The sequence below is a fragment of the Leptonychotes weddellii genome, chromosome 15, assembly GCF_054177405.1.
Source record: "Leptonychotes weddellii isolate Sample4059 chromosome 15, ASM5417740v2, whole genome shotgun sequence".
Classification (NCBI taxonomy): domain Eukaryota; kingdom Metazoa; phylum Chordata; class Mammalia; order Carnivora; family Phocidae; genus Leptonychotes; species Leptonychotes weddellii.
In genome coordinates this window covers 33998396-34011819 of record NC_138383.1, presented here as the reverse complement: position 1 = coordinate 34011819, position 13424 = coordinate 33998396, and the positions used below count along the sequence as shown (strand labels likewise).

The 13424-nt window shown below is 53.9% G+C and overlaps 1 protein-coding gene across 1 annotated transcript; it reads right to left on the bottom strand.

Annotated features, from left to right (window-relative positions):
• Positions 1 to 5414: 5414 nt before the first annotated feature.
• LOC115944680 (acid-sensing ion channel 2-like) lies at positions 5415 to 13285 on the bottom strand. The gene is made up of 4 exons (XM_031040565.1): positions 13182 to 13285; positions 9682 to 9761; positions 8194 to 8262; positions 5415 to 6370 (listed from the first exon to the last, which is right to left on the bottom strand). The coding sequence occupies exons 2-4, from the start codon at positions 9742 to 9744 to the stop codon at positions 6269 to 6271; spliced, it is 234 nt and encodes a 77-aa protein (XP_030896425.1). The 5' UTR covers positions 9745 to 9761; positions 13182 to 13285; the 3' UTR covers positions 5415 to 6268.
• Between the last annotated feature and the right edge of the window lie 139 nt (positions 13286 to 13424).

Genomic DNA, 13424 nt, shown 5'->3' with positions numbered 1-13424 from the left:
ACTTGCCCAAGGTAATGCAGTTGGTGGAACTGGGATTCAGACGGAGCCATTGGCTTCCAAAGGCTGTGCTCTGTCCTTGGCGTGTCCCAGTCTGAGCTAGCCTGTGGACTCTAGCTGGCTGGACTCCAGTGGAGGGAGGGCAGCAGAAAGACAGCGCCCTCCCATTCAGCAGAGATCTGTTCTTCCCCAGACCTTCCAAGTTCTCCTCCACCTCTAAGCCTTTGCTCAGGTATTTGCCTGCCAGGCAATTCCCACCCATCTCTCAAGGCTTTGGCCGAAACCTGCCCCACCTCAGCCTGGCAGACAGACCCAGGGTCCTGAGCCTTGGGCACCTTCACTGTAGCTCCCTTGCTGTTCAGGTTCTTGCATGTACATTTGTTGCCCACCTCTGCCCGACTGGACTCTGAGCCCTCCGAGATTGTGTCTTCTTGGTATATGGACCCACAGTGCCCGGCCCATGGTGGGCACGTAGAAAATGCCCATGGAGTGAGGGATTCTGGACAGAGACCCTGTCTGGTGCTGGGATAGCTTCTTCCAGCTGTTCTTTGACCTCTTCCCTCCAAGGCTGGTTAAGTTGGGTATGCTTTGGTGCCCACCGACCACTTTGTCTTGGGCCCCTTTGATAATTCCCTTTGAAAGGAAACCACAAAGTCTGAATTCCATGGAAGACAAATGGCCCATGATGGTGATAAGTGGGCCACACGAACTTCCTTCAGAGGCATGGCGTGGAGAGCAGCTTCAAGGAGACAAGGCATCCAAATTCCCCATCCCAAAGCTTCACTCACTGCCATTTTCAAGGGCTGTTTCGGTGTTGTTGTTATTCGGTTTTTTAAAGAAGCAGCACCATAACCCTCCTGCTCAGAAATGAATGAGATGTCAACAGTGGTATGTGTCTGGGGCCCAACAGCAGCCGGAGACCACAGGGCATGCACTCCCTGAACGTCCACAGTGGGGCCAGCGGTCACATTCCAAGAATCAGGCCATGGGGATGTTTGCTGAGCGATGCTGCGGTTGCTTTCTAGGTAGGCAGGTCTCCTCAGCCCTCAAAATCATCGCAGGCATAAAATGACTTTTATGAAATCACATCTCAAGGTTCTCTATTCATATTCATTTTCTGCTTGCTCATTCATTTTGCCATCTGTGGGAGCTCATTAGCACACAAGCTACAGCAGGTGCCAAAGGTTTAAAAAAAATTATGGGAGGAAAAACTTGAAATTGATCAAATCCTATCTATCTTTCCTTTTTTGCTCCTATAAATTGAAAAATGACAGCCATTATGTCATTTTACGAGAAGAAATGTTGGTTGCTCTTTGTGGTGCTGTGGCGCTTTTGTGGGAAGGGTTGGCACTTTCTGGACCAGGGAGTCTTTGTCTAGCCTCAGGGCATCCCTGGAGGATCATAGATGGGCTCCTGGGGGTCCACAGCCTTCCTGAAATAAAGTGCAAAATTGAATGTATATCTCTGTGACCGTGTGCATTTTTTTTTTCTGGAGAGAGCTCAGAGCTTTCACCTTATTTTGAATCCAAACAAGATTAAGAATCAGTGTTTTACAGGAAGAAAAAAGAAAAGAAGAAAAGGGAGGAAGTAGTTACCTTAGCTCATTTAATCCTCATAATTACCCCCAAAACCCAGCATCATCAAACACTTACTGGGATGTCTGACCCCCATTCTCGGCTTACACTCATAGACTGTTAGAGTTGGGGCACACCAAAGGCTTATCTGTTTGTTTTCCAACACCTCTTCTTATAAAGAGGGGGAAACTGAGGCCCAGAGAAGTGAACTACATTGTCCAATGTTATATGGTCAGTTTATAGCAGAAATGGGTTGGAAAGCCAGTCCTTTGACTCTCTGTCCAAAGCCTTTGCCACTGTTGCTTAGCTCTTGCAAAGTCAGTGAGCATAGATTTCCACAAATGTTAAAGTGAATTAGTAAGAGACTCTCCTCCTCCCACCTGTCCTCAGGCTGGGTTGGTTCCCACTGACCTACTTCTTGGTTCCCAGGGAACTTCTGGCCCCAGACGCGCCCAACCTATTAGCCCTCGGAATATTCAAACGCACGCACAAAATGATTCCATGTGCCAGGAGTCTCAGATGAATGGGGAGAAAGCCATTTGCTAAATAAATTAACCCTTGGCTAGGAAGTATCTTCATAGATATTTGGAGAGCAGGGGAAGGAGCTGAAGGGCTTCAGCCATGACTTATCCCTCATCCTTTGCACCTGCCTGTCTCTAAGTGGTCATTTTGGAGGTTTTCCCCTTTCCCTTCTTTGCTGGGGTTCCCTGGACCTACATGGTGGTGTCCCTTCTCTAGCATTCCCCACCCTGCAGACTTGGTATGTGCGGTCTCTCTCGTTCTCTGAACTTGGGTTCATCTTTGTAGTCTGTTTACTTGTCAGTATCCCTGCTCAGATGATGAATTTTCTTGGGGGCCAGTGCTCAGTGCATAATGGACAGCGTAGGGCTGCCCTGGCTGTGAGTGCATCAGGGCTGGCTGCATCCTTGGTCTCCCGGAGCCGCCACCTCTATTCTATAATGGGCAGCTCGTTCACTGGTGCTTTCTGGAGGCCCTCATCTCTGCTCCGAGGTTAACTCTCAAAATCAAATTAAAATCTCCAGGTTTTTGGAGGAAGAGGTCCTAGGTGTCTCCTTGGGCCTCTAGGCTCAGGCAGGCTGAGCTGAGCTTCCCCTGAGCAAACAGAGTAGCCACCAAGATCACATCTCTGGGCGGTGTTGGCTCTGACTTCCTCCTTCCCAGCTCACCAAGAACCTTTCTCCAGAGACCCTCTGTGAACCTTTCTCACTAGGCGTGTTTGTGATGAAGACTCTTACAAAAATAGCTTCAAGCTGGAAAGAGGAAAATAAAATAACTCTGATTTCTCCCTGCCAAAAACAACAAAGCAACAGCGTGCAAGCAACCAGCTCAGGCCTTGGCATGGCTACTCACGGAAATGCTTCTTCCATTCACTGCCCCTAAATGCAGCAAGTCCCACCTGATTCTGTTTCTGAGGTTATGTGCCGTTATTTGATTGACTGATTGATTGACGTGGCTCTTTGAGATTACTGATAATTCAGCCTGTGGTTTGGGCTTGTGACTATTCCAGACTCCTGGTCTTCCTCTCATCCTTGGGGTCCCTCTCGAAAATGTGACACATCCCCGAGTCTCCTCAGTCTACCAAACGTCTCCAAGTCTTCACTAAGGAAATGAGTACACACATGGCTACTTGTTTGAAATGAGAAGAAAAATCACCCCAGCACTCCCAAGAATTCAAGCATACACTGTGTCTTTGGCTAACAACTGCTTAGTAGCAATCTGTAGCTGGCTATTAATTTGCTCTCTTGAGTTTCCTATCTTTTCCCCTTTAAACAGATTAAGTCTATAGTTCTGCTCCAAGATGAGCAAAACAAGAATCTCCAAATTGGAAGGGGCGTGTACATATATGAGGCCCAAAGCAATCCGAACCCACTAGAATATTCGGTGCTCCGTCACAAATTGATCTGGTTTTTTTTTTTTTTTTGAAAAGGAAGCCAGAAATCCAATGAAGCAGTTCACATTGCAACTTCAGCTATAGATTTTTAAAACATTTATGAAACTGTTAAACTGGAACAAGGCAGAAGCATCCTGTAGATTCCCAACTCACTGAATAGACATTTCTTTTGTTCCTGTCCCCGATGGGAGCGGTCTGAGGACACTCACTGTTCCTCGGCATCTGACAGTCGAAGCACCAGAAGGACATTTTCCAGCCTGATGCAGTGAGGCGTGTGTTTGTCTAAGGAGAGGGCCTTCCGTGCCTTGGGAAAGTCTGGAAAAGTGATCACTTTCAGTGCTTCCTGTTTTGCATCATCTTGGTGGGTCTAGAGATGGAATTATGAGCCTGGGAGCTTGGGAGTGTAGCTTTGACATGGCCATTAAACTAACTCTGTGACACTAGGCAAGTCCCTCCCCTCCTCTATTGGGTCTGCTCATTTGGAAAATGAGGGCAGTAGGCTATATGGTCCAAAGGGCCTTTGGTAGGTAGAATAATGCCCCCCAATGATGGCCACGTCCTAATCCCTGGAACCTGTGGATGCGTTACCTATGTGGCAAAAGAGACTTTGATGTTTGTGATTAAGTTAATGACCTCGAGATGGGGACATTATCATGGGTTATTAGGAGGGCCCAGTCTAATACAGGAGTCCCTCAAAAGTGGAAGAGGGAGGCAGGAGAGGGTCTGGGATAGAGGGAGAGGTGACCCAGAAGGTCACAGCTGTGTGAGGCAAGGACTCCACCACCATTGCTGGGTTGGCCGATGGAAGAAGAGGCCACCAGTCACGGAATGTGGGTGGCCTCTAGGAGCCGGAAAAGGCGAGGAAACGGTTTCTCTTCTAGAGCCTCCAGAAGGAACACAGCCCCGCCGACACAGATTTTAGCCCGGTGAGATCCGTGTCAGCCTTCTGAATTCCAGAACTCGAAGGCAATACGTCTGCGTTTTAAGCCAGTACATTTGTTGTAATTTGTTATAGCAGCGGTAGAAACCGAAAACAGGGCGCCTTCCAGCAGCCCTGCGCTCGGTCCCTAAGGATTAAAGCCCGGCTTGGCCCACAGCCTCGGGCAAGCCCGGCTGAGAAGGTGCTTGGGAGGAGGCATTTCAGGGATGCCTTGTCCCAGCCGCCCCCTGGCCACCGCGTGTACCTGGGCCTGGCCACTGCGTGTGCCTGGGCCTGGCCACCTTGCCGGGTCCCCCTGCGCGGAGACAGCGGCCTGAAGGGGCCTCAGGAGAGTAAAGGTTAGGCTCGCCCTGCAATCAGCATGATGCCAGAGGACAAGGATTCTGCCCAGACAGGAAGCCCCCTTCTGTGGGAGGGGCTTGAAAGGGCACGCCCTCTCCCCACGAGGCACCTCCCCCCTCCTTTCCCACTTGGCCAGCGATCCTGGGGAGCCAGGCAGAAAGCCAGTGTGACCTCTGCTGGGACAAGCAGAGGTCTGCTTGATGGGGGGTGGGGAGGTGGGGTGCAGGGAGAGGGTCTGGAAAGGCTGCCGTGTGGGAGGGAGGCCAGCCCGATTTCAAGGACAGGATCAGAGGGGTGGGAAGGCTTCCTTCACGGTTTTTAGGTTTGGGCAGCATTCTCTGCCTCCCCCTCTTCAAGCCACACGCCCATGGTCCGCGACAGTGTCGTTCAGGCCATGAACTGTGACCCCCTTAATGGTCATGAGATCATTTACAAGGTTGCAATCAATAGTTTTTAGAGATTTAGAATAGACTAAAAGTGCATACGCTCTATACACTTTGTAAAGGTAAGCGCTGCTGCAGGAGACTTTACCTGTATATAATCTGTGGGTTCTGACCTGGCCAGCCTGGCCCCTTCGAAAGGCTTCGCAGGGGGGGAGAGAGGGCTGAGTATGGGGGAGAAGGCAGCACCGACTCAGCCGTTTCCACAGACCAGCTTTTAATATGACCATGACTGGAAGCATGAATAAATAAACGCCAGAGAAAATGGAAAAACCAATCAAACCAAACCTCAGAACATCAAAACCCCAAATCAGAAAACAAAACCAAACAAAACAGATCTCCGACAGACAAACAAAACAACCACCCCTCCCCTGAAGAAGAAACAGATTCGGACTGTACAAGCTGGGTCACGGGGACAGCAGAATGACATGAGTCCCACGGATGAGTGCTGGAGTCGCCCAGGCCACCCTGCCTCCACCAGGCGCTGGGACAGGGGTCGGGTGGAGGGCCCTGGTCAGCCCATGGGCCGGCTCGGGGGAGGGAAGGGGTTTGTGGGCAGGTTAAGAACCTTCACAAAGTACACAAGGACCGGACGTGGTTGAGAGTTCTGTGCTTTCCCTCTCGACTGTGCAGCTGTGATCCCAGCATGACCATGGGGTGGTGACCTCGGGGCTGGAACCTGGTCCCGCTGCACCCTGCAGAGTAGTCGCTGGGAAGTGCGTGGAGCAGAGTCATGTACAGAGACAGACGTGGAGGTGGCGCCGTGAGCAGTCTGAGCATGCAGGTGCTTTATACATCTGGCAGTGAGATGTGATGGCAGGTTGATTCTCGGGCAGTTCCAGAGTGTGACTCATTTCTCCTAAAGGGACGCACGGCGGGGCCCAAGGACATGTCATGTCAGACGTGGCCGCAGCGAGGTTTTGGCAGAGAGTTTGCTATGTGTGCATAGAGGGCTCTTGCTTCTTTCTGTCATCAGGGGCCATCCCACCTGCACCTGCTGTCCCCTGTCCTGGGTCTTGGGCCTCCAGGTCTGTTTGGGGGGTGCCGGGTGGTCCAAGGGCTGTCAGCAGGCAATCTCCTCCAAGGTGCCCAGGGCCGTCTGCAGGGGCACATTCACAGTGTGGCTGATGGTTTCAGAGTGGTTTGGCATCGTGTCACAAGTGCTCTGGAGGGAAGGGGACAGTGGGGGTTGGTATTCATTCTGCAAAATGGCATCACGATGCCACTGGCAGCCCAGCCGAGGCCCTGGGAGCTGTGCCCCCCCGCCCCCCCGCGGGCTCTCCAGGGGTGCTGCTCCTGCCGCAGGCATCTCAGGGGCTGGCAAGCTGTTGTGGGGCACGAAGCTGGGGGCGCCTCGCTGCCTTCAGAGCCCTCACCATCGCCTACCTAGGTGCCCCCAGGGTGGGCAGAGGGCTCCCTGGTGATGGGGCTCAGCAGTGGTTTGAACTTCTCTTCTAGACGTGCCCCTAATGTATCACCCAAAGCTACATCTGAGTGCTCTCCAGCTTCAAGGCAGGAGGATATCCCCTCCTGCCCTCATCCTGGGGGGGTCCCCCTTGAGGCCTTCCTGGGATGGAGGAGGTGGAGCCCATGGCTAGCCTGGGGCAGGGCATGCCAATGGCTGAGGCCAAGGAGGAAGTGGGGAGGCCCCCCTAAAAGCCAAAACTGGAGTAGTCCCAGCTCCCCAGTGGACTTTTAGGGTGTGGCTGGCCCCAGAGGAAAGCAGGGCAGGGCTGGGAGGGCCTTGAGTCTTCCCAGTGCCTCCCAGGCTGCAGAGGGCTGGAGGCTGGGAGGGATGGGAGCAGATACTAGGAGGCTGTGCCAAGAACGTGGGGGAGATTTGATGAGGATGGGGCTGGGGAAGGGGGAGTGGTGGAGGGGGGCCTGGGGGAGGGGGAGGCGGCAGAGGGGAGGCTGTGTCTCTGAGATGTTCTGAGGGCAGAGGGAAGGTGGGGTGCGGAGGGAACCTCCACTTGCTGAGCACTTCCTATAACCGAGGCACTGCTGCTGGTTTTCGAGGCAAGGTCCGCTTAATCCAAGTGACAACTCCCTGAGGTTGCTGTGAGTCTGCAGCTGCTCAGGCACACAGTTAGGAAACAGGGACCCCCGGTCCAGAGCCTGGGCCCCTTCCACCTGCCCTCCCTTCCACAGATAGCTGTCTTCTATTCAACAGAGCTGCAAGGGCCCGAGAGAACCAAGGCAGAGATTTTCAGCCTGGAAAGTGGGTAGAGAACTAGTGTCTGGAACAGAAATGGGGGCCTGTCTGGGGGAAGGAGCTGGCCTCAGTTTGGATTTGTGGCCTTCAGGCCCCCTAGTGGGTGTGGTGCTGTCAGGGCAGAGCTCTCCCCTGGGGAAAGCCGGAGATACCAGGCAGCCGGGAGCAGACTGAGTTTGGGAAGGAGAGCGGACAGCCAGCTGTAAAGAGGTGCTGCCTCTCTGCCCGAGGGAAGACAGGCAGAGTGGGCCGGTGGTCAGGGGAGCTCTGCGTCCAGCTCTGCCACTCACCAGCTGGGGGACCTGGGGCTTCTGGGCCTCAAGTGCCTCAAATACACAGCACCCGACGTGGCACACAATAGTTAGTTATGATGGGTATCATGGCTGCTTCCAACCTCGCGGGGCCCCGAGCTCCCTGTCCCCTTCAAATGGAGTAGAGCACCAGTGATGTCCTTACTTGCATTTTGCCCACCCGAGGACTAGGGGCGCAGAGCCTCCCTACTTCTCCCAAGGCATGAGATGAGAACAGTAGCCCTCCGGCCCGGGACAAGCCCGACTGGGCCAGGCGGGACCTCCCTCTGCGAGCATCTCCCAGGCCGCATCCAGCTCTTGCCATTGGGCCCCAGGGCTCAGTGGGGGTGTCCTCCAACAGGCCAAGTTAAGGTGTGCGGGGAGGTGCGTCCCTCCTGCCCTGGCCCTGACCCTGACCTCTGGTCTTGTGAGGCCCACTGACGCAGGGGACAGAGCAACCTACAGCGCAGGCACTGCTCTTACCACGTTCTCATCGTGGCTCCCTTCGTCCTCTTCTTTGCCAAGCAAGTCTAGGAGCTTCTCTTTGATCAGCTGCAAGAGAATTGGGACGGGCTTGGTCAGGTGGGGAACGGGTGCAAAGGCAGAGGGAGCCCGCCTGGCAGCCAGCTCTGGGAGCCCCTCCCCCAGCTTTTGGCTGAAGTGACGTTTTGGCGCAGGAGCCTGAGCCTGGAGGAGGTCACAGGAGGGCCCCATCTGGCATGGGACTGACTTCTCTTGGGGATGGAGGGTGTGCCTGAGAGCCTGGGAGCCCGTTCCAGAGGCTGGGCCTGGGGGATGAGGGCTGGCAGTCCCACTTTTCATTAGATCAGGGCATCCCTGAGTCCATAACATTTGATTCTTAGCGATAAAGGGTAGGCATTCAACGTGTTCCCTGGTATGATGTAATTTCCATCACTTTATACAGCAAAAACTTCTATTTCACAATAATTAATAAGCAAAGCAGAATAAGATCTGATCTTGAGGCCTGATCTGGGTTTGGGGAACAAGGTCACCATGCTGGGAGGTGGAGTGAGGTGCTCCCGAGGGCCCTGATCTCAGGGGTCTTTCCCCACAAAGCTTCCCAGTGGGTTTTGGCTGAAGACAGCCCCCTCTGGGAGTCAGAACACTGCTCTGCAGGCTCCTCTTGCTGGACCAAAACTCAGGGGGTCCTGGGGATGCTGAGGAATCCCCTTAGGAATTCTGGAGCCCCTGGAGCCCGCCTGACTCGGGGGGATGGCACAGTGACGCTCAGAGCCAGAGGCCATGGTCAGCTGCCCGTCCTTGGAGAAGCTTTCAGAGGCTCTATTCCAGCTGCCTGTTGAAGGAGGCATCTCAGGCTATGCACAGCCAGAAACGGCCTGTGTGCCCTTGCTCTTCTTGCTCAGGCTTGATGGAGACCACCAGGCAATGCCCCTTCTCTAAACCTGCCCGCACCAGGACGAGTTCTACTCAGGTGACGGGCCACCCAGAGGGCGGGTGTGTGTGTTGTGTGAATGTAGCGTCTATGTGTGAGTGGTATGTGTATAGTGTGCATGTGTGTTTGTGAGTGATGTACGTGAGTGTGGCCGAAGTGTGTGTGTATGGGTGTGTGTGTGTGCATGTGCTGTGAGTGTGTGGGTGCAGACACACACATGTATGAAGCGACCACAGCTGGCCTTGTGCAAGAGGGGCTCAGAGCTGGCCTCAGGTTTGGCTCTTCTCCTTCTCAACCCTTCCTCTCCCTCCTTTTGAGTGTGGACAGCCCACAGCTCTTCCAGCTCCCTGAGGATAGGAGCCGGCTTTGGTCTCTCTTGGACTCACCCCTCCTCTGTGCCTACGACTTGGTGATAAACAATGTCCATGGACAGGCAGGAGAAAGCAGGCTCTGGGTGGAAAGAGGTCATTCTCTCCCCCATGCTTTGGTTCTGAACATCAGGGCAGGACGAGGGTCCCAGCATATGATCATTTCCCCACGAGCAACCCCAAGCTTACCTCATAAATATAATCAAAGAGCTCTAGTATTGTAAGGATACTAGCACCAATAAACAATCCCATTTGACCACCAATATCACCTGGGGAGAGAGACAAGATCAAAGATTTGGCTTTAGACACAGCACTTCTAGGAAGGGGTGAGCAGACGAACTCAGAAACCAGACCTTTGGTACCATTCCCCTACCAGGGGGAGCCTGGGCCTGGGACAGGTCAGGCCTTGGACAACTCCCTCTCTCACTGGAAACAGCACCCAGTGGCAATGGGAATGAACCCGAGTGCTTACTGGAGGGCCTAGAGTAGACCTCCCAGGCTAACAGGCTTATTCAGTGACCTTCAGAACCACACGGAGTGGGCCCTTCTTTGGCTCTGGGCTGGGAATAGACAAGAAGTGTGTTTGCCTGGAGCGAGGCCAGTCTAGCCCAAGACTCATGGGTCGGGTGTCCTGGGTGGGGGTCTTGGGAACAGTGGCCCAAGAGACCCCCCCCACCCCACCCAATCATGACAAGGCCTACAGGGCCAACTCAGGGCAGTTCTCACCCTTAGGATAAGGTCATAGGAAGCATCCCCTCACTCCCCCACCTGAAGGTAAATGTTCAATTTGGTCTTTTTCTAGAGTAGGGGTTCTTGCCAAGGGGTGTATAGGCCCCACTGACCAGAGTCTTTCCTGGCTGGTCTTCAGGTCTTCTCCCTCCTGAGAGATCTATACTCAGTGTAGATGTCTGGACCTACCCTGGGTCTATAAAATCAGAATCTCTGGAGCTCGGGTCTGGGAGTCAGGAGTTTTAAGTTTCCAGGTGTCCTATGCCCACCAGGGCTTGAGAACAACTCCCCTGTGGGAGTTGCCAATGGTTGGAGACCCTTTGAAACTGAATGCAAGATGTTACATGTCTGTACCTGGGTATTTGTAGTGGGAGAGTTCCTAGCTGAGAAGCTATTATCAGATTTGATAAGGGATTCTGGTCCCCTCAAAGCCCAAATACTTTGCTCTGGAGGCAGTGTGGTAGAGCAGGGGGCTTGGAGGCTCTGAGTTTGGAGAGTGGCCACCAGCTTGCTGTGTGGCTTTGATAAAACCTGACCTTCTCAGTAGCTTTGCCTTCAAAGGGCATTTGGTGGGGATGGGAGTGGAGGAGACCACTGTGAGGTCCTTGCAGCTGGAAACTCTACAGACTCTTAGCTGCTGGGCTGAGCAGGGAGAGTGCTGGGAAAGGTGGTGCTGCCAGGGTGGATGCCCAGTCTTCCTGGAGACCCCAGGTTGACGTCTTGGTCTGAGAACTTTCTGTTGGCTCCATCTGCCCTCTCCCTCCCTGATTATGGCTGAGGGCAGGCCAACAACCACAGTCCCAGGTGAGCAGGCAGTGAGGGTGGGGAGGGGGCTCCTCCTGGTGGGGCTTGGAGCTGGGCTCCAAATGGTTCCCCTCACTCCTCTCCCCCTGCTCTCTCTCTCATGCCCTTAGTGGGGACGTTACGGGAAGTGTGTACTTACCGATGTATGTGTCAGGTGTGAGGTGCGTGTTTGCACGTGCGTGCAGCGTGACCGAGCATGGGGTATGTGTCAGGGCACTCTGTGTGAGCACGTCTGGCTGTCAATGGCTTTATGCAGGTGGCTCTTTATGTCTAGGGTAGGGACACTGAGTGTGTCCAGTGTGTGTGAGTGTGGCGTTGTGGAGGTGGGCATCGTGTATGTGTGTGTGGAAGCTGCATGAGCATGTTTGTGTGTATAGGCAGGTGTATGTGATGGGTCTGCAGTGATGTAGTGCATATGCACAGACGTGTCTGCAGCGCGTGGCCTGGATGTGGGTCTGTGCTCTGCGCACTGGTGTGTGTGGCTCATGACCGTGTGTGTGTGCGCACACGTGCGTATATGCTTTGGGGTGGGGTGTGCTATGTGTGACCTGAAGGCATGTGTGGTGTGCCCTGGGGGGAGGGTGGGCTGCACGGTGGTGAGGGAAGGGCCTGATGGGCCCGATGGCTGAGGGTCTGGGAGCGGCACACTCCCATCACGGGAGGTACAGATGGCAGCGTGATCCTCTCAGCAGGCTATTCTGGGTGGGAGCAAGATGCTGGGAATGTGCTCATCCTCATAGCTGATGCAGAGAGGAGCTATCCTTTCTGACAGATTCAGAGCTCAGGCCCTCCTCAATGTGTGTGTGCATGTGTGTGTGTGAGTGAGAGAGAGAGAGAGAACAGTGAGCTTATGTTGGGGAGGATAGGGAAGAGCCCTGTCTTGACTTCTATTTAGGAAATGAAGGTGACAAGGTGACAGAAGCAGGGTGAGGGGGTCTACATCTTCAGAGCATGACTTCTACCTCGGGCCCAGGGTATTAGTCTCTTGGTTCAGTCCCTTATGGCCACAAGAGTCTCCGGGACCCAAGTGGCAGCCACCTTAACCCAGCTGGGTCCCCGCTGTGGCCAAGTCCCCAGTCTCCTGGGAGAGGTGCAGAAATGATCTGATGGCATCTGGAAGAAGCTGGGCCCTGGGCCCCTGGCATGGTGACTGTCCAGGTACCAGAAACTACTCCTTATGGATCTTCTGTGGGCTAGGGCTCTATCCCAGTGAACCATCCCTACAAACTCATCAAGTGCTTTGATTAGACCCATTTTACAGATGGGGGACCTGATGTTCAGTGAGGTGAGGCCACGTGCCCAACTTCTCGTAGCTGGTATGCATCCATCTGACTCTGTGCCTGTCTACTTCCCTCTACACCTGCTGCCCACCCCTCCCCCGCACCTGACATACCACTCTCAGTCAGTCCAACTCACAGAGGGAAGAGCAGCTAATTTTCTTTGTAGGGACAGCATCATGTCCTTTCTTGAGAGTGAGCAGGCATTGGGAGAAAGGCCCCAGGGGCAGGTCTTTTAGCTGTCTACCCTGAGGGGTCTTGTGGGTTTTGCACTGGGTGGGGCAGGGTTGAAACAAACTCCCCGCATCCATTATGTGCTCATGTGGCCAGGTTTGCGGATGTGACTTTGTGGGGGTGGCAGTCAGGTCTGTAGACATCTGGGGATGTGTGGCCCTTCTTTTGTGTTTGACAAAGGACTCTCAGTCCATGGGGAACATCTGGTCTCCATGCTCAATGTTGCTTTCCAGGTTGGGCTCCATCCGGGGCCCTCACTGCCTGGGGACCACCCACAGCTCAGCCTTCCCTCCACTGGACTGCTCTTTGTCCCCACTGTGGCCCCGGGGCTCACGCCAACCTGGGGGCAGAAGACCACGGAATCCAATAGGGCAGCGCTGGAAAGGCCCTGAGAGACCTTTTAGCTCACCTGCCTCATGGTGTTGATGGGGAAACTGAGGCCTACGTTGGGGCATGAACTGGGCCGAACACCTCCACCACACTGGAGTCCTTCCCATTCTGGGACAGAGGGAGTAATTAGTACATGAAAAGGCCAGACTCCTCCGAAGGTGTATCTATCTACCTGCCTGCCTGTCTACCCAGCTGTCCATTCCCCCTTGCTTCCCCCATGACCCGTGGAAATTAGCGCAGCCGACACTGACTTACCAAGTAAGGCAGCGACTTCATATGCCTTCTTCTGTTCAATTGTCTCATAATTGAGAGCTTCAAAAAATATATCCAGAACAAGGATGTTCTCTCTGCAGAGGGAATATTCAGGACCATATGTGGTGAGAACCCTCAGTGGCCACACAGACCATCTAACACAGCTTTCCCCTTGACAGCAGAAGAAGCTGAGCCCACGAAAGTGCAACAACTGGCCCAAAGTTAGAGCTGGTTGGTGACAGAGCT

Coding starts and splice junctions, on each gene's coding strand:
- LOC115944680 (XM_031040565.1), bottom strand. CDS start 9,744: ATGGGATTGTTTATTGGTGCTAGTATCCTTACAATACTAGAGCTCTTT. Junction 8,263..9,681: donor TCTTTGATTATATTTATGAG/GTAAGCTTGGGG, acceptor ATTCTCTTGCAG/CTGATCAAAGAGAAGCTCCT. Junction 6,371..8,193: donor GGAGCCACGATGAGAACGTG/GTAAGAGCAGTG, acceptor CCTTCCCTCCAG/AGCACTTGTGACACGATGCC.